This window comes from Trachypithecus francoisi, unplaced genomic scaffold, assembly GCF_009764315.1.
Source record: "Trachypithecus francoisi isolate TF-2019V2 unplaced genomic scaffold, Tfra_2.0 Lachesis_group12, whole genome shotgun sequence".
NCBI classification, from domain to species: Eukaryota; Metazoa; Chordata; class Mammalia; order Primates; family Cercopithecidae; genus Trachypithecus; species Trachypithecus francoisi.
Window position 1 is genome coordinate 6,908,595 of NW_022681457.1, and position 20,793 is coordinate 6,929,387.

The window sequence follows — 20,793 nt, forward strand, 5'->3', positions numbered from 1 at the left end:
CTCAGTGAGATAGGAAGTCAGCTGAGAGGCTGGGGGAGGAGGTGCTGGGGGTTTGAAGAGAAAAGGGATGTGTTACCCTTCTGAGTAGATGGACCAGAGATAAAAGCATCCTCTGCAGTACCTGACAGTGTGCGGCAGGTGACAGGTGCTTCGTAAGAACCCGTGAATGCGTTGAGTAACCCTCACACCAACCCTGCCCCATGGGATGAATAATCCCTGTTTTCAAAAGAGGGAACCCCTGGTTCCAAGGAAGGAGAGTGTCTTGTCCGGGTTCAAACGGCTAGCACCCAGCACTGAGGCCAGCGTCCCCAATTCTCAATCATCCAGTCCCCTTAGTTCTCAAAAAAGGAGGAAGCTCAGGGAAAATAAATAAAATTCTTTATTACATCCTGCTCACACAGTAGAAATGGAGATTAAATAAGAACGAGGAGAAAGCAGGACCCTTTCCCCTCCGCTCCTCAAATCCCACACCCTGACCAATAAATACCCCTCCCTAGAGGCCCAGAAGTCCCAGTCCCAGTATAGTCCAGACTGAAGAATCTTGGGCTGCTGACCCCCTCGTTTTGCAGAGGAGGGAAACTGAGGCCCAGAGAACCACCCAGCAAGTTCGTGGCTCGGGGGCCCTGCAGGTCTCCTCTGGCCTCCCCTGAAGACCCTTGAGGCGGCATCCGCGTGGCTGGAACTCACACCTGGACACGGTAGCCCCCGGTCCGCCGCCGGCAAAGCCTCCGCACGCCCACCCAGTACAGCGTCAACATGACCACCCAGTAGCCCACGTAGGCGCCGGCCCCCGCGGCTAAGTGGTAGGCCTCCGCTGCGCGGGAAGGGCCGCTCCAGTCGGCCCTGGCCTCGTGTGCCACACTGCGGACCAGGCCCCCAAGCAGCAGCAGCGCCCAGAGCGCCAGGGGCAGCAGAGGGACGTAATTAGCGGCCAGCTTCCGCCGGCCCGAGGTGCCCCAGCCACTCTGGTTCATGGTGACCAGCGCCAGGAACTTGGCGGGCAGGAGGCCACACATGTAGAGGGGCGCGTAGAGCGACAGCAATACCATACGCAGGCAGCCCCGCAGCCAGGCCGCGAAGGCTGCCTTGGCCAATGCCACGCCCTGCACGCATAGCAGCACCCATAGCAGCGCCCAGGGGCGGCCCGCATAGAACAGACGCAGCACCGTGGCCGCCACGAAGAAGGGGAACAGGCCGGAGACCACCGCCTCGTAGGTCATCCAGGCGTGATGCCGGTGCCACCAGAGCGCGTTGTACAGCCATTCACGGAAGTACGACTTGGACCAGCGAGTCTGCTGACTCAGCCAGCGCAGGAAGGACGAGGGTGTCTCTGAGTAGCAGCGAGACCTGGAGGTGTACCTGCACGGGCACGAGGAATAAGGACATCATCGCGTGCTCCCTGGGTCCTGGGCAGGATTCTGGAGGCAGAAATGACCACTGTGGATGGCCACCGAGGGCGAGTTTCTTAACCTCTCTAGGCCTCAGTATTCTCATGTGTAGAATAGGGTTGATAGGCCGGGCACGGTGACTCACACCTGTAATCCCAGCACTTTGGGAGGCTGAGGCATAAGGAGTTCAAGACCAGCCTGGGCAACATAACAAGACCCCATCTCTACTAAATAAACAAATAAATAAATAAGCACCAATGGGCAGGATGCAATGGCTCATGCCTGTAATCCCAGCACTTTGGGAGGCTGAGGTGGGGGGATCACTTGAGGCTAAGAGTTCGAGATCAGCCTAGGCAACATAGTGAGACCCCATCTCTAACAAAAAAAAAAAAAAAAAAATTAGCCAGGTGTGGTGATGTGTGCCTGCAGTCCCAGCTATTTCGCAGGCTGAGATGGGAGAATCACTTGAGCTCAGGAGTTTGAGGCTGTGGTGAGCCGTGATCGTGCCCCTGCACTCTAGCCTGAGCCTAAGCAACACAGAAAGACTCTTTTTTTTTTTTTAAAAGATGGAGTCTCGTTCTTGTTGCACAGGCTGGAGTGCAATGGCACAATCTCAGCTTGCTGCAACCTCCGCCTCCTGGGTTCAAGCGATTTTCCTGCCTCAGCCTCCAGAGTAGGTGGGATTACAGGTCCCCGCCATCACGCCCAGCTAATTTTTTGTATTTTCAGTAGAGACGGGGTTTCACTATGTTGGCCAGGCTGGGCTCGAACTCCTGACCTCAGGTGATACACCCGCCTCAGCCTCCCAAAGTGCTGGGATTATAGGCATGAGCCACTGTGTCCGGCCTAAGAGTCCATCTAAAAAAAAAAAGTTCTCATATGACAAGGATACTGTGAGGATTAAATGAAGATTAAACACCAAGTGCTTAGGAACAGTAGATAGCATTTGCTCAATAAATGTTAGTTACTACTGTTTTTACTGTGACTAATATCATTACTATTGCCGTTACTAATATCATGTTGGTTACTGACACTATTACTAATACTATCACTAACATATTACTCATACTATCATGCTTACTATTACTGGCAGTCCCTATAGTGAGGAGCAAGATGGGCGTGGTCGCTACCCAGGGTAGTCTATGTATTGGAACTTCTCAAGGGAACCATCAGGCCTCCTTACTGTTTTGTGGCAGACATCGTTAATCAATCCCTGCACAGGTTCCAGCCAAGCCCACACAAGATTAGAATCGTGGGCATTACTTGACAGTGTCCAGTCTCCTTTCCCCGTGTCACTTGGCATCCTCAATGGCCTCCCTGCTTCCCACCTTGCCTTCTGCAGTCTGTACCCAAAACAGCTGCCAGAGGGATCCCATTACAATGTGTCACTTCTCTGCTTAAAACCCTCCCATGGCTCCCTCATCTTAGTCAGAGTCCTTAGACCTATAAGCCTTTCATGAGTTGACCCCTTGTTGACTCTCCATCCTCCTCTCCTAATATTCCCTCAGTTCCATGCTCCAGCCACACTGTTCTCAGCCTTGAGCCCCATCCTACCTCAGGCACTCCACTTAACACTTCACTCCCCACCCCAAAACTTCCTATCCATCCCCCTGCCCAGTATTATTTATCTCCATAACACATATCATGAACATACTGTATGTTCTGCTTATTTACTTCTTGTGTGTCTCCCCTACTGATATAATCAATTGGTGTCCTGTCTGCCTATTGCTGTATCCCTGCAGCTTAAACATTCTAGGCACCTAGTGAATATTTGTTGAGTGAAATAATGCATGGATTCCCTTGGATTATCCCAAGTTCCCTCTGGGTCTTTCAGTGGACCTGACTTTGCAGAAATCACTCTCCCCTGAACTTCACTTGGTCTAGATCATCCTCCCCTGAGTCTCATGGAATTACTTTTCTTCTCTTGAAGAACTTGCTAGAGTTCGGGTGCTCCTCTTCTCTCACTTGATTCTTTGTCCACGGCTCTCTCACTAGTTAGATCCCATTCTATCCATTTGTCTCCTGCCCTTCCTACTTCACTCCCCACTGTGCTACCTTAGTCTCCATGGCAGAACCAACTCACCCTAACTCAATTCTAGGTGAATTCTCTACCCTCACCTTGCCTCTCTTGGTAGAGTTCACTGCATTCCATGATTTAATGCAAATGCTAGCCTTGTCCCTTATAGTATCTTCCCCTCTCCCCTAATATCTCACTTGGTAGAGTCCATTGGCTCAATGTAAATGGCCCCTCTGCCCATTATGGTATCTTCCTCTCTCCTCTAAAGTCTCATTTGATAGAGCCCATGGTCTGGTGAGTTACTTTGGATTTGGAGAACTCTCAGCATGCACACACGCTGGGATACTCATTGGCCTCCACACATACCCGACCACCTGGTCCCCTTAGCTTACTTGGTAGCATAACCCATGCTGAGCATGCGGTTGGTGAGGTGTCGGTCATCCCCAAAAGTACAGTGGGTTCCCAGGAACTTCTGGTTGTACCAGGCCTCAAGAAACTGCTGCAAGAGGTTGTTCCTATATAGGCCTGGGTGAGGGGAGATGTGAAAGAGTGTCAGCCTCTGCTGTCACCAACATCAACTCCAATGCTGTTTCCAGCCCCAACCCCATCTCCAGTTCCAACCCCATCCTCAGTCATCATAATCTCAATCTCAGCACTATCTCCAATCCCAACTCCAGCCCCAATCCTGTCCTCAACCTCATATCCACTCCGACTTGCCTGTCATTGAACTCTACCCACTGACTGCAAACCTGCCCACCCCAGTCTCATCACCAATCCCATATCCATTCTCAGCCCCATCCAAAACCCACTGCAACCTCAAACCTGGCTCCAACTCTGTCTTTGACTCCAAGCTTATCCCATCTTTTTCCCCAGGCCCAGCCCCAATCCCCATCCATATCCTTTCTCCAACCTCACTCCGCACACCAAACTCAGCTCGAACCCGAGCAGCATCCTCACCACCAACTTCCAGTTTTATCCCATCCCCAGTTCCTGCCCTGCTGCATCTTTGTCCCCAACCCCAGTCACATCCTCAGCCCCATCCGGCTTCCCTTCTCCCTTTCCACCCCATCCACAGCCCTCCCAATCTCTGCCGCTGCTTACCTAGAGGACCGCTGATGCAGGACACACAGTGGAAGTAGCTCTGACAAGCCCGCTCCACATTGAAGGCTACCCAGTATCGCAGGCTGCTTAGGAAGCTGACCCAGGAGTCCAGAGGGTTAAGGATCCGCACGTCCCCACCAACAGCCCCTACCCGGGGGTCCTCGTCCAGTACCCGCACGAGCTCCAGCAGTGCCATGGGGTCCAACCTTGTGTCCGAGTCACAGACCTGTGAGGTGGAAGGGGACAGGATCAGCACAGACCCCTGCATCGGACTGATGCTTGAGAGGAGGGCACCAAGGGGTTCAGTGCAGCTGGGGCACTCTGCAACCGATCTGAATGCAATTTTGAGATTTTTTCGTCATTTTCAATGTGCAATCACAGTTTAACATGTACTCCAAGATGCACATCCTTGTACGAACATGAACAATGAGACACATACCATCTCCTCTGGTGTGTGAGTGAGACCCCGACTTGCTACTAAGCAATAGAATATGGCAGAAGTTATGGGATATAACTGCCACGATCATATTACCTAATATGGAAATGGTGAATAGGTTTTGCAATGTAATTAAGTCCCCAAATCTCTTGACTATAAGTTAATCAAAAGGAGATTATCCTGGGTAGGCCTGACCTAATCAGGAGAACCCTTTAAAAGCAGATCTAGAAGTCGGAGAGTCTCCTTGCTGGCCTTGAACAGGCAAGCTACTGCTACCACGAGTTCTGTGGCTGCAAGAAAATGAATTCTGCCAACGAACAAATACATAAGCTTGAAAGATAACCCCAAGCCTTAAAAAAGACCAAGCTCCAGCTGATACCCTGATTGCAACCTGGTGATATCCTGAAAAAAAGGACCCAGCTGAGCTGTGCCGACTCTTGATTCATAGAAACTATGAGATAATAAATGTGTTTTGTTCAGGTTGCCAAACACATGGTAACTTGTTATGCAGCAATGGAAAACTAATATAAAGCATTAGGCCGGCTGTGGTGGCTCACGCCTGTAATCCCAGCACTTTGGGAGGTCGAAGTGGGCAGATAACCTGAGGTCAGGAGTTTGAGACCAGCCTAGCCAACATGGTGAAACCGTGTCTCTACAAAAATACAAGAATTAGCTGGGCACAATGGCAGATGCCTGTAATACCAGCTACTGGGGAGGCTGAGGTGGGAGAATCACTTGAACCCAGGAGGCGGAGGTTGCAGTGAGCCGAGATTGAACCATTGCACTCCAGCCTGGGCAACAGAGTGAGACTCCATCTCAAAAGATTGCTACACCAAATGGGATGGATGAATGAGTACATAAATGAAATTAATCTGAATATCGAATACATAAATAGATGGCTGAATGGATGAACAAAAGAATCTCAACACTGAAGGAGGGGAAAGGAAGGAGGGAAGAAGGAAAGAAGGAAGGGAACAAATCTCCACATTTAATAGATAAATGAATGAATAAATGAGCAAATTATCTCCATATTGGATGAATAGATGGGTGTATGAACGAGTGAGTGAAGAAAAGAATTTCTACACTGAATGAAGTAAGGAAGAACTTTTATTTATTTATTTATTTATCTATTTATTTATTTATTTAAGATGGAGTTTTGCTCTTGTTGCCCAGGCTGGAGTGCAATGGTGTGATCTCGGCTCACCACAACTTCCACCCTCCAGGTTCAAACGATTCTCCTGCCTCAGCCTCCCAAGTAGCTGGGATTACAAGCATGCACCACCACACCCGGCTAATTTTGTATTTCTAGTAGAGACAGGGTTTCTCCATGTTGGTCAGGCTGGTCTTGAACTCCCAACCTCAGATCAGCCTCCCAAAGTGCTGGGATTACAGGCGTGAGCCACCACACCTGGCCAGGAAGAACTTAATTCTATATTGAATGGATGGAAATGTGGATAGATGGATGGATGCATGAATGAATCTCTATATTGAATGAGTGGATAAATGAATGGAGGAGTGAATGAATGTGTGAAATTAAGTATCTGCCTCCAATGGGTGGATAAACAAAGGAAGAAATGACTCTATACTGAATGTATAAATGAATGAAGGAATGAATATTCTCCATATTGGATGGATAGGTGGATGGATGACTGAATGAGTGAGGAAGAGTGTCTACACTGAATGAAGAAAGGAAGGACTTATTTTATTTTTTTAGATGGAGTCTCGCTCTTGTCGCCCAGGCTGGAGTGCAATGGCGGGATCTTGGCTCACTGCAAGCTCCACCTCCCAGGTTCAAGAGATTCTCCTGCCTCAGCCTCCCGAGTAGCTGGGATTACAGGCACTCGCCACCACGCCCAGCTAATTTTTGTATTTTCAGTAGAGACAGGGTTTCACCATGTTGGCGAAGCAAGTCTAGAACTCCTGACCTCAGGTGATCCGCCCACCTCAGCCTCCCAAAGTGCCCGGCTGGAAGGACTTAATTTTACATTGAATGGATGGATAACTGAATCATTGGATGAATGGATGAATGAACGAATGAATCTATTGAATGGATGGATACATGAATGGATGAGTCAAGAATGAGTGAAATTGTCTCTTCCTGGAATGCATAGGTGAATGAAGAAAGGAAAGAATGCCTCTACACTGAATGGGTAAATGAACGAAGAAATGAACGAATGATCTCCATATTGGATAAAGGGATAGATGGATGGATGGATGAATGAGTGAAGGAAAGAATCTCTCCACTGCATAGATGAATGAATAAAGAAAGGGAGAGAGTCATTCAAATCTGTACATTGAAGGAAAGACCCCAGGAAAGTGGGGTCCGGGTGTTCGAGTCAGGAGTGGGCTGAGGGCGCCTCTACTCACCTGCACGTAGTCCACCGAGTCTCCGAGCGCCTTGAAGGCTGTGTACATGACCTCGCGCTTGCCGCCCCAGCGCTGCGCCACGCACACGCACCTGCGAGTCCTCACCAGCGCCTCCACCGCCAGCCGCCCGGGATCCTCCGCCTCCACCTCCCGGTAGGCTCCGGCGCCCACCGCGCCCACCGCCGCGGGCTCCCAGGGCTGGTGGTAGTTGCCGTCCCACACGTACGTGGCGGGGTCCTCGTCAGCAAAGACCTCGCGGAACATGTCGACCATGTAGAGGTCCTCGGGGCGGTTGCCGTCCACCACCATGAGGACGCGCAGCCGCGCGCGCGGGTACAGCAGGGCGCGGGCGGACACCAGGCACTGGCGCAGGTACGCGGGGTCCTCCTGGTAGGCGGAGATGGTCAGCGCCACGCTGCGCGCGGTGGCTGCATCCAGGTGCCCCCGCGCCGCCGCGCGCCGCGCCGCCGCCGCCACCCGGCGATGCTCCAGGTACGCGAAGAGGCTCTGCGCCAACAGGTGCGCCGAGAGGAAGGCCCCGTAGAGGCCGAAAGCCAGGAGGCCATAGCGATCGGAGGCCAGCGGCACCCCGGCAGCGTAGGCCCAGGTCATGAGGCCCAGGATGAGCAGGGCGAAGGCGATGGTCAGCACCCTCCGGGCCAGGCCGGAGCAGCGGCGGGCTGCGGGAGTGGGCTTGGGCGCGTCCTGCTGGGAGCGAGAGTGGAAAGGAAGGAGCATGAGTCCCGAGGGCCTCCTCTGAGAGAAGATTACAAATTCCCTTCCTTGCTTCCCTTCTTCCTTTCCTCTTCCCCTCCTCTCCCTTCCCTTCTCCTTCCTCCCTCTCTCCCTTCCTCCTTCCTTCCTTCTCTTTCTTTCTTTCTTTCTCTCTCTCTCTCTCTCTCTCGCTCTCGCTCTCCCTTTCTCTCTCTCTCCTTTTGTTTTTTTTTTCTTTTGAGACAGGGTATCATTCCAGCCTAGTGGCACAGTCTGGGCCTACTGCAGCCTCAGCTTCCCAAACTCAGGCTCAGCTTCCCACCACAGCCTCCTTAATAGCTGGGACTACAAAGCGTGTGCCACAACTCCTGGCTAATTTTTAAATTTTTGGTAGACACGGGGGTCTCCCTACATTACCTAGGCTAGTCTGGAACCCCTGGGCTCAAGTGACATGGCTGCCCCGGCCTCCCTAAATGCTGGGATTACAGGCATGAGCTACCTCCCCGGACCCAGAATCATTTTCATTAACGAAAATAATTGGGGCAAATAGCTATCTACGCTTCATGCTGATTAGATTCCTTCTTTTCATTATTATTTATTTTTATAGACAGCGTCTTGCTCTGTCGCCCAGGCTGGGGTGCAGTGGCACCATCATAGCTCACTGTAGCTTCTAACTCCTAGCCTCTGGTGATCCTCTCACCTCAGCCTCCCAAGTAGCTAGGACCACAAGGCTGGAGCCACAATGCCTTACTAATTAAAAAAAAAAAAAAATTTAGAGGAGGGGTCTCACTATGCTGCCCAGGCCCCAGTCTCCCAAAGTACTTTGAATACAGGCATGAGCCACCAAGCCCAGCCTGATTTTGTTCCTTCCAATACAATTTTTTTCCACGTTTTGAAATCTCTTCAATCCGTGAGGATGATTGCATGCAAAGGAGTGTCACAATTTAATTACCAGGGCGTTTCCCTCCTCTTTCTTAGTGGCACATACAATGAGGGTTTATCTTCCAATCAAAGGTTTCTTAGGGTTGAGACAGTAATAATAACAACATGTACTAAAAAACCAAAATGCTATGTATCAGTCCCTGCTCTAAGCCTTTAAGATAAACGAATTTATTTTAATCCTTACGACAGCGCTATAAGGTAGGTACTGTTATTATTACCCCCATTCTACAGATGAGGCAGCTGAGTCACACAGAGGTTCAGCATCCTGCCCAAGGTCATCCCTGGAAAGCAGAGGAGACTGGATTTGAACCTTAGGAATTGAATTGCTAAACCTCAACCTTTAGCCCTCAGGAGAGCCCTGGGGGACAGATAGTGCTCGCTGCCACCGTACAGGTGGCCAAACTGAGGACTGATTGGCCAGAAGGAGTGACTTGCACAGGGTCAGCAGCCCACGGTGGAGGACTCTTCCTTCTGACTTTCCAGAGGCGTAGCCTCGTTCTGCTTTTCCACTGCGCAGCTCCCCAGCAGAACAGGTGCCCCAGTAAATGTTGCTGGAAGAGCCCAGAATCAGAGGAAAAAGTACTTTCCGTGTGCCAGACACTACTGTACAGCAACCATATATATATATATATATATATTTTTTTTTTTTTTAATTGAGACGGGGGCCAGACACTGTGGCTCACACCTGTAATCCCAGCAGTTTGGGAGGCCGAGGCAGGATCACCTGAGGTCAGGAGTTCAAGATTAGCCTGGCTAACATGATGAAACCAAAATACAAAAATTAGCCAGGCTTGGTGGCGCATGACTGTAGTCCCAGCTACTCAGGAGGCTAAGGCAGGAGAATTGCTTGAACCCCTGAGGTGGAGGTTACAGTGAGCCAAGACGGTGCCACTGCACTTCAGCCTGGGTGACAGTGCAAGACTACATCTCGAAATAATAATAATAATAATAATTGAGACAGGATCTTGCTGTGTTGCTCAGGCTGGTCTTGAACTCGCAGGCTCGAGTGATCCTCCTGCCTTGGCCCCCTAAAGTGCTGGGATTATAGGCGTGAGCTACTGCACGCGGTCTCTACAATAACCTTATAGGGCAGGTATCTCTACTGTCTTCTGTTACAGATGAGGAAACTGAGACACTGAGAGGCAAATACTTTTACCCAAGGTCACTCAGGTAATAAGCAGTGTTAGAAATAACACTCAGGGCCGGGCGCGGTGGCTCAAGCCTGTAATCCCAGCACTTTGGGAGGCCGAGACGGGTGGATCATGAGGTCAGGAGATCGAGACCATCCTGGTCTACACGGTGAAACCCCGTCTCTACTAAAAAATACAAAAAACTAGCCGGGCGAGATGGCGGGCGCCTGTAGTCCCAGCTACTCAGGAGGCTGAGGCAGGAGAATGGCGTAAACCCAGGAGGCGGAGCTTGCAGTGAGCGGAGATCGCGCCACTGCACTCCAGCCTGGGCGACAGAGCGAGACTCCGTCTCAAAAAAAATAAATAAATAAAATAAAAATAAAAAAAAATAAAAATAGAAATAACACTCAGGCAGTCTGGTTCTGGCGTCCCCTCTACGCTAAACTGCCTCCTACGCCACCAGTTCCTGCCTCATAGGCTTACTGTGGGTTATTTAAATGCATCATTAAGGTATAGATCTCTGTGTCCAAAACAGGTGTCACCAGCCACATGTATCTACCGAGCACTTGAAATGCAGCCAGTATCACCGAGGAACTGAGTTTTAAATTTTATTTTAATTTTAATTCATTTAAATTTTAAAAACTCTTACTTGATTCAGTTACTAGAAAGCTTTTAAAGATGTTTGGAACAAGTTGCATCTATGATGCTCCTTTTGTAACTGTAAATTTTATAAAATCTAAACACAGACTAGGTATTTCCAATGAAAAGGTAGCATCTACGTGAGAAGTGCAATAAGCACACTGGATTTGGAAGCGCAAGTCTGGGGAAAAGAAAGTAAAATCGCTCATTAACATTTATAGATTGATTACATATTGAAACTATCATATCTCATACGTAGCAGGGGTCGGCATGCTAAGACAGGTTACAGCCTGCAGGCTAAGAATTTTTTTTGATATTTTTAGATGGTTTTTAAAAGCCAAAAGAAGAATAATAGTTTGTGGAGCATGAAAAATATGAAATTCAAATTTCAGTGTCCTTAAAGGAAGCTTTACTTGCACACAACCGCATTCATTGGTTTATACATCATCTGTGGCTGATTCTACATTTACAGCATGGAAGTTGAGTACTTTCAAAAGAGACCAGATGACCCCCAAGAGCCTCAAATATTTAATATTGGGCCCTTTATCAAAAAAAAGTGCTGGCCCCTGACACACTGGGTTAAATAAAAATATATTATTAAAATTAATTTCACCTGTTTGTTTTTACTTTTTGAAATGTGGCCACAAGAACGTTTTAAATTAGATATTGTGGTTTTTGTTACATTTCTAGAGGACAAAGCTGAGGTACAGCTTTTAAAGTCTCAACATTAAACATTATTCTTTCTTCTGGAATCCCCCTTCTCTCTTCCTTTGCCTCAAACCTGGCCTTGCCTGAGTTCCTAAGGATGGCCCAATTCATAGTAGGGATCCAGAGAGTTGATTTTAGAAACACAGATGCATACACGTGTAGACACACCCCCCCACACGTGAACTCACACATGATGAGTGACACACAGAATGGAATTACTCGGGTTCTACAGGATGACCCCACACACCCACTCAGGCCAAACACAACGATCATGACCCCCACTGATGGCCACACAGGTGAACCTGCAGGCACACACCCCTAGGCAGGAAAAAGCAATACCAGCAAGGGGATGCCCACGTGGCCACAAACACACAGAGCCCCAACTGAGAGTCTGGGGCAATGGGACACACAGGGAAGATTTCAAGAGAAATAGTAGGTGACTGTCAAGCTGATACTGAACCAGATGAAACTGCTGTTCTTCCAAGTTTAGAGTGGCTCAGTATCAGTGATTTCATTTGGTTCAACTTAATAGCTATTGAACGCATGAAACAGAAATCCATTCCCACGTGCCACAGGCAAATCCAATTCTCTTTCTTACTCAGTCTCTTTCACTTGCTCACTTTCTCACTCCCTCTTTCGCTCTGCCTCCCAGGGAACATAGACATACACAAATTTATAGCAAGATACACAGATACAGAAATACGGACATGGCACATCTCACCTACATGTACTTCGGATGGCCGCCCACGCAGGGCAATGTATACACAGACCTGCACACTCAGCCTCACATGCTCACTGTCCCCTACACACATATGGTCGCTGTCACACACATGGATACACACATGAAATCATGTACACACAGTTCCCCAACACTCGAGGTCACACATATGGCAGTAGTTTCCCCCACATGGCTGTATACACACACACACACACACACAACCTGTGTCATCGCAGTGGGTCTGGCCGGGCACTCTCTTCTCTCCTGCTTGCTCTCCCAGCCTCTCTGTGGTCAGAGAGCTGCAGGGGGGTCATTTGAAGACCAGCACAGGCGGGGGCGGGAGCAAGTGCTGACGTCAGTCAGGCTAAGCTGGGCCAGGGGCTCTGAGGTCATGGCCCGGCAGCTCCACCCGATTCCCGCTATTACTCCCACCTCGCTCAGCCAGACGGGCCTCCCTTCCCAGGCCCCCATGTCTACCCGCGCCCCTCCTCTAGTCCTCTCTGCCATCGCTTCCCCTCCTCTCCCAGCCTCTCTCCTCTTCTTCTCTCTTCCTCCCCACTCTTGTCCCTTGTCTCCCCTGATTTTTCTCTTCCACCTTGCTTGCATTTTGGGGGTTCCCCTCATCCTCTATCCCTGTATTTCCCTCCGTCCCTTTCTTTCTCCCCAATCCACTATTTATCCTCATCTCTTTCTTGGTACCCTTATCTCTCTCCCCATTACCACATTTCTCCAAGTTTCTGTCTTTCTCTCCATCCCTTTCTTCCTCTCCACTTCTCTTACCTCGTCTCACCCTCATTTGTTTCTCTTCTTGCTTTAAAGGTCTCCCCACCTCCCCCTTCTCACTTTCCCCAGTCACCCCCGCCCTGCCTCTCCCGCAGCCGCCTCTCCTGTCCCCAGAATCCATCTCTGGGTTGGGCCCCCCAGGGACATGTCTCAGCAACTGGTAGATGGAACGAAACACACACACGTGCGTGCTGTGGGTGTGCCTGTGTGTGCGCTGGCCCAAGGCACGGCTGCCTGGAATCGGAGCTGTGAGTGAACGTCTGTCCATTCGGTGCCTAACTGACGTGGGTCCGCGTGTGTGCACCAGGATCTGGGGCGGAGGGCTGGGGCGCTGGGATTTGTATGCCCAGGGACTCAGGGATGCACACAGAGAGTTGTCGGTCAGCTGCCCCTGGGGATCCAGCCGGGGTCTGTCAGGGCTTTCACCCATCAGGGAAACTGAGTCAGAGGAAGGGTGGAAAAGAGATGCGGGACCTGGGGTGCCCAGACCCCAGCCCCTCAGGACCAGAAGATCTGTGATAAATGTCTGTTTCCATGCCCTTCTTTCTATGAATTTTTAAAAAATTATCTGTATCTAATTCTGCTCTTCTTTCTCCTCCTCTTACTGTGAACTATTGATGTCTCACGTTCTGCCTTGGTAGCTGCCTCGTTCTTTTCTCCCTGCCTATGACTCCGATGACCTTTGGTGTCTGGCAGGGTCCAGCTCCAGGACAGGCTGAAAGACATGGAGCGGCAGAGAGAAATTCCCCGGTCCTTCTCTCTCTTTGTCTGCCTCTCCCCGAGTCTCTGTTGTTTTGTATCTGTCTCCCCCTCTCTGTTTCTCAGTCCACCTATCTGGGTCTCTGTCTCTGTGTACTCCTGTCTGTTTCTCCTCCTCATCCCCCCTCACAACCATTCTCTCTCTGTTTTCACCCGGGAGTGTCTGTCCCTTTGCATTTCTGAAGTCTCCCTGACTTTCCTCTTGTGTGGCTGTCCCTCTTTCTGAGTGACTTTCTCACTGTGTGTCCGTGTGTGTCTCTTTCTCTCTGTCTCTCTTTCTCCCTCTATCTCCCTCTCTATCTCCGTCTCTATCCTCCCTCCATCTCTCTGCATCCCCATCTCTTCTCTCTCTCTTTTTTTTTTTTCTTTTTTGAGATGAAGTCTCACTCTGTCACCCAGACTGGAGCTCAGGGGCATGATCTCGGCTCACTGCAACCTCCGCCTCCCATGTTTAAGCTATTCTCCTTCCTCAGTCTCCCGAGTGGCTGGAACTACAAGCGTGCACCACCACACCCGGCTAATTTTTTTGTGTTTTTAGTAAAGATGGGGTTTCACTATATTGGCCAGGCTGGTCTCGAACTCCTGACCTCAGGTGATCCATCTGCCTTGGCCTTCCAAAGTGTTGGGATTACCGGCGTCAGCCACCACACCTATCTCTTTGTGAGGCTCTATCTCTGTATGTGTTTCTCTCTCTCTCTCATTCACTGTTTCTCTCCATTTCTCTGTTTCTACATCTTCGTCTCTCCCTGCAGTTCCATCTCTTCCAGCCTGTCCTGGAGTTCTTCCCTGCCAGACACCAAATCTGCACACCCTGGGGTTTTCCTGAGGAGGATGTGCCAGGCCAAGCCTCTGCCTGGGCCTGGCTGTCAGGGAGAAGGTGCATTCCCAAGGACCCCGAACGCCCCGCCCACCCACCAGGGCGGGCCGGGCTGTGTCTGACGCTGTTGCTGGGAGCTGGGCCGCCTGATGTCTGGCTGTGCCAGGATGATGGATCCTCAGATGATCCCAGGCCAGCCCAGAGCAGAAGGGGAGGGTGAGTTCTCCGCCCAGTGGGAGGGGACAGCACAGGCCCCTCCCCAGAAATGGGGCATTTGGCTGCCCAGCCCCCACCCCGCCCTGCTCGGGTGGAGCAGCTGTATAAAACCAGATGTTTCTAAAACCAGAGTGCGGATAAAGAAGGATAACCAGGGCTTTAATTCTCAAAGGTTCCCTCCTCTGAAACCCAAGAGTCCAGGTTCCTAGTCCCCTCCTCCTTCAGACCCGGGAGTCCAGACCCCAGCCCCTCCTCCCTCAGACCCAGGAGCCCCAGGCCCCCAGTCCCTCCTCCCTCAGACTCAGGAGTCCAGGTCCCCGGCCCCTCCTCCTTCAGACCCAGGAGCCCCAGGCCCCCAGTCCCTCCTTCCTCAGACCCAGGAACCCAGGCCCCCAGACCCTCCTCCCTCAGACCCAGGAACCCAGGCCCCCAGCCCCTCCTCTCTCAGACCCAGGAGTCCAGGCCCCCAGGCCCTCCTCCCTCAGACCCAGGAACCCAGGCCCCCAGCTCCTCCTCCCTCAGACCCAGGAGTCCAGGCCCCCAGCCCCTCCTCCCTCAGACCTAGGAGCCCCAGTCTCTCAGACCCTTCTCCCTCAGACCCAGGATCCCAGACACCTAGCCCCTCCTCCTTCAGACTCAGGAGTCCAGGTTCAGAGTTCCTCCTCCCTCAGACCCAGGAGTCCAGACCCCCAGTCCCTCCTCCCTCAGACCCAGGAGCCCAGGCCCCCAGACCCTCCTCCATCAGACCCCAGGAGTCCAGGCTCCCGGCCCCTCCTCCCTCAGACCCAGGAGTCTCAACTCCCAGCTTCCTTCTCCCTTGGATCTACATGTCCAGCCCCCAGAATTTCTTGCAGGAAGAGATGATCAAGGCTGGAAGAGCCCAGACAAGTGCTGAAAGACAGGGAGCAGTGAAGCTGGAAACTCCCACAGGAGGCCGGGGCTGGTGGTGGAGAGACAGGTAGGGACCCCACACCCCTCACTAACACCCATGGCTCCTGGAAACCCCCACTCCTGTGGTGGCTGTTCTCCAGTTCCTGCCCTGGGTCCACCATGGCCTTCCCAGCATTTCAGCCATCATCAGGAAACCTCAGGGTACAGCTTACAGAATACCTGGACAGAAGGAGCACAGGGTGGGAGAGGTAAGGCAAAAATGGAGCAAAGGCAGAGGAGAGAACATGCATTCATTTTAGGGACATCTCCTGAGCCTTGGTGGACGGGGCTGGGCTGGGCGATGCCGGGCACACAGGGATGACTCAGCCTTGGGCCCTGCCCTTGGGGAGATGCCAATCTGGTGGAGAAGACAGCTGTGTAAACAGAGGGCCACAAAACAGTGCAAGGATGCACCAACCCAGCCCAAGAGTCAGGGAGGGCTCCCTGGAGGAGGTGATGCTGGCTGATGAGGAGTTAGCCATGGTCAGGGTGGGGGTGGAAGGTGGGGCTAGAAAGGGGCATCCAAGGCAAGAAATGGTATGACCAGTCAAATAAGTAAGGGCAGATTGATGCTGTGAAGCACAGTGGGTGAAACGAGAGTGTAGGGGGTTGAGGGTCCCTAGTGAGGTCCACCCATTTGGGTTTAAAAAAATTTTTTTGGCCAGGCACAGTGGCTCATGCCTGTAATCCCAGCACTTTGGGAGGCCAAGGCAGGCAGATCACTTGAGGTCAGGAGTTTGAGACCAGCCTGTCCCAAATGGTGAAATCCCATCTATACTAAAAATACAAAAGTTAGTCGGGTGTGGTGGCATGCACCTGTAATCCCAGCTACTCAGGAGACTGAGGTGGGAGAGTCACTTGAACGGGAGGTGGAGGTTGTAGTGAGCCAATATTGCACCACTGCACTCCGGCCTCCTGTCTCAAAAAAAAATTTTTTTAACTAAGTAACAATTATACATATTTATGATATACAGCATGACATTTGCTATGTATATAAGCCATTGTGAAATGGCTAAGTCAAGCTATTTAAAGCATGCAACATGTTGGGTTTTGAATGCAGGAGTCAGAGGCTAGGACTGCTCTGGTGGCACTGGGGAGCCATGGAAGGGCTGTGAGCAAGGGAGGGGCAGGATCAGCTCTTGGCCTCAGCAAGGGCTAAACTGGAGGGAGAGACAGGGGCTCTGGGCCAGGATGAGTCGCTGGGTGGTGGGGTTGCATCAGAGATCCCTGGGGCTTTTCCAGGGTAGAGAGGAAATGTGAGTAAGGTTGGGCAGAGGTGCAGGACCCCGAGGATCCAGGACCAAGAAGACTGAGAGATGGACACAGACATGGCGGGCTAACTTGCCAAACCCCTAACCTCAGCTAGTTCTGGTTACAGTTGCTCTTCCCTTTGCTCCATCTCAGGCAGGTACCTCCTGGGGAACCAGTGAGGGCAAGGGGCCCCTGGGCAGTAATCTGAAGAGATCCTTGTTTTATTAAATGCTTGAATGCAGGTAGATGGTTTCTTTGCTAGGTGTCCTGGGTTGGGAAGGGAAATGCACATTGCGGGGATCTAGATAACTAGAGACGGAGGAGAAAAGGAGGTAGGCAGAGGCAGGAAAGACAGGAGCTGGCTTCGGCGACCATCTATGCAACAGCGAGACCTGCCCTACCCCGGATTCCTCACCCCCTTCACTCTCCTCTGCTTTCTCTTTTTCTTTTTCCCCATAGCACTGATCCCCTTCCTATATAACGTATAACTTGCATAAGGTACGTTTAGTATCGTTTTTGTACAATGTGTGTCTTCCTGGTTCGAATGCAAGCTCTAGATAGGCAGCTGTCTTTATCTGGTTTGTTCACGGCTCATTCCTCAGAGCCTGGACCTGTGTCTAGTACCTGGTAGGTGCTCAACAAATATGCGTTGAACAAATGTGTGAGGTCAGGATAGAAAGATTGGTAGATGGAGAGGGGAAAGAAAAAGGAGAGCAGCCGGGCACGGTGGCTCACGCCTGTAATCCCAGCACTTTGGGAGGCCGAGGCAGGTGGATCACTTGAGGTCAGGAGTTCGAGACTAGCCTGGCCAACACGGTGAAGCCCCGTCTCTACTAAAAATACAAAAATTAGCCAGGCGTGGTGGTGCACGCCTGTATTCCCAGCTACTCAGAAGGCTGAGGCAGGAGAATCGCTTGAACCCAGGAGGTGAAGTTTGCAGTGAGCCGAGATCACGCCACTGCACTCCAGCCTACGTAACAAAGTGACTCTGTCTGGGGAAAAAAAAATTGGAGAGGAAGGAAGGAGGGGAAGGAGAGATGAGGGAAGAAGGAGGAAGGAGAGGAGGAGGGAGGGAAAGAGAGGAGGAGGGGGAGGAAGGTCAGAAGAGGAGGAGAATGGAGGAAGGAGAGAGAGAAGGAAGGATAGGGAAGAGGGAGAGGAGAGAAGTTGGGGAGAGAGGGCCCAGCAGCTCGGACCCCCACCCCACCCCTACATAATAGTTCTATGGACACCACTCAGAGTGGCCAGTCCTGGGAGGATGCATTGAGGAGCTCTGGGGAGGTGGGACCTTAGACAAAAAAGACTCCAGCATCAGCAAAGACCCCAAGTCTGGAAAGAGACTGCCTCTGGACTTCCAGGAACTCAGAGCCCTGGATGGGCTAGAGTTAGACAGAACCTTTTCTCCCTCACACGCATATTCTGGGAAACCCCTAGGCTTCCATGATGCTGCTGAAATCCAGGGAGGGAGGGAGCCTAGCCAGCAATGATGACTGTACATCCACCTTCTGCCTCTAGCCAGCGCCTCTATGAGAAACTGTAGAACTTCCAGAGCTGGGAGGAGGGAGAGAAAGGCCTGGAGGACAAGGGCCCTGCCTGTATCCATTTGAAGGCACTTTCTACCCCAGCACCCACCACCTCTCCTGCCCCTTTCCCTGGAGAGAAATAGAGACAGTAAGAGCCAGACAGAGGGAGAGGGAGGGAGGCGTTTCCTTTTGCAAAAGCTGTTTATCCAGGGAAGCAAGAGAGGAGGAGACTCATTCTCCAGATAGGGAAACTGAGGCAAAAGAAGAGTCCTTTCCTGGGACAAGTGATACAGCACACAGGCAGCATGGCTGGGCAACAGAAAACAGGCATTAAGCATTAAGTCACTAGACTATACCCTGCCAGTCACAGAGGAAGGAGGAACTGGGGGCTTAGACTAAGATCTGAGAGCCTGGATTCCGGGGTCTGAGGGAGGAGTGGCTGGGGTCTGAACTCCCTGGTCTGAGGAAGGAGGGGCTGGACCTGGACTCCCAGGACTAAGGGAGGAGGGGCTGGACCTAGACTTCTGGATCTGAGGGAGGAGGGGCTGGACCTGGACTCCCAGGACTAAGGGAGGAGGGGCTGGACCTAGACTTCTGGATCTGAGGGAGGAGGGGCTGGACCTGGACTCCCAGGACTAAGGAGGAGGGGCTGGACCTGGACTTCTGGATCTGAGGGAGGAGGGGCTGGACCTGGACTTCTGGATCTGAGGAAGGAGGGGCTGGACCTGGACTCCCAGGACTAAGGAGGAGGGGCTGGACCTAGACTTCTGGATCTGAGGGAGGAGGGGCTGGACCTGGACTCCAGGACTAAGGGAGGAGGGGCTGGACCTAGACTTCTGGATCTGAGGGAGGAGGGGCTGGACCTGGACTCCCAGGACTAAGGGAGGAGGGGCTGGACCTGGACTTCTGGATCTGAGGGAGGAGGGGCTGGACCTGGACTTCTGGATCTGAGGAGGAGGGGCTGGACCTGGACTTCTGGATCTGAGGAAGGAGGGGCTGGACCTGGACTCCCAGGACTAAGGGAGGAGGGGCTGGACCTAGACTTCTGGATCTGAGGGAGGAGGGGCTGGACCTGGACTCCCAGGACTAAGGGAGGAGGGGCTGGACCTGGACTTCTGGATCTGAGGGAGGAGGGGCTGGACCTGGACTTCTGGATCTGAGGGAGGATGCACTGGGGGCCTAGACTCTGCATGCGGGGCTTAAAACCTAGATGACGGTGCAACAAACCACCATCGCACATGTGTACCCATGTAACAGACCTGCACATTCTGCCCATGCATCCCAGAACTTAAAGTAAAAATTGATTTGACACATTTTAGGGAGAAAAGAGTTACAGGCAAAGTCGTAAATCAATACATGGAAGGGATACATTGGTTTGGCCTGAAAATGCAGGATATCTTGAAGAGGGGCGGGCTTACAGGTTACAGATGGATTCAGGGATTCTTTGATTTGCAATTGGTTAAAGGAGTAAGGGTCTGCTTAAAACCTGGAGTCTGCAAAAAAGAATGTTTTATGATAAGGATGCAGTGTAGCAAGATTGATGGCCCTTAGAAGTGACTTAACACTTGCCTTAGGTCTTGTATGTAATTTGGTATGTTATCATCACAAAGAGTGTTTTGTCAATCTTATTTTACCTATAATGCTGGTCTTCTGTCGTTCCTAAACTCTAAAAGGGAAGGGGCGTAAGAAGGCGTGTCCCACCCGCCTTCAAGTCGCGGCCAGGAACTCAGTTTTTAGGTTTCTCTGGGATCCCTTTGGCTAAGAAAGGGTCTTGTTGAGTCAGTGTGGTGGTGGTTAGGGGGCCGGAGGGAGGGCCTTAGGATTTTATTTTTATTTTATAGCATGATTGATTAAATCATTGGCCACTGGTGGTTAGTCAATCTCCAGCCCCTCTCCCCTCTTGGAATTTGGAGCATGAGGCTAAAAATTCCACTGGGATCACAGGGTTCATCTCTCTGGCAACCATCCCCTATCTGCCCAGATCTGCCTCGTTAGCATAAACTCAGGTGTGACTGATAGGGGTTAATTATGAATAACAAAATATGCTTTTCTCACCTCCTCACTCAGGAAGTTACAAGAATTTTAGGAGCTCTGTGCTAGAAATTAGAGGCAGAAAACAAATATATATTTATTTATTTTTAGACAAGTTTTCACTCTGTGGTCCAGGCTGGAATGCAGTGGTGCAGTCACTGTTCACTACAGCCTCAACCTCCCAGGCTCAAGCGATCCTCCTACCTTAGCCTCCTGAGCTGGAAATAAAGGCTGTGACACTGTGCCCAGCTAATTTTATTATTTTTTGTAGAGACAGGAGCTTACTATATTGCTCAGGCTGGTCTTAAACTCCTAGCCTCAAG

The 20,793-nt window shown here is 51.3% G+C and overlaps 1 protein-coding gene across 3 annotated transcripts in view; it reads right to left on the bottom strand.

Moving 5' to 3' along the window:
* Positions 1-361: 361 nt before the first annotated feature.
* HAS1 (hyaluronan synthase 1) overlaps positions 362-20,793 on the bottom strand; it is a 36,158-nt gene continuing 15,726 nt past the window's right edge. The window contains exons 1-5 of one of the 3 annotated variants that reach the window (XM_033224346.1): positions 12,383-12,980; positions 7,310-8,014; positions 4,507-4,732; positions 3,798-3,930; positions 362-1,359 (exon numbers count right to left, since the gene is read on the bottom strand). In XM_033224346.1, the coding sequence (XP_033080237.1) occupies positions 684-1,359; positions 3,798-3,930; positions 4,507-4,732; positions 7,310-8,014; positions 12,383-12,391 (1,749 nt within the window). In that variant the 5' untranslated portion in view covers positions 12,392-12,980 and the 3' untranslated portion in view covers positions 362-683. Of the gene's footprint in view, positions 1,360-3,797; positions 3,931-4,506; positions 4,733-7,309; positions 8,018-12,382; positions 12,981-20,793 lie in introns of those variants that run through there. The other 2 variants (XM_033224347.1, XM_033224348.1) reach the window with 2 other exon arrangements.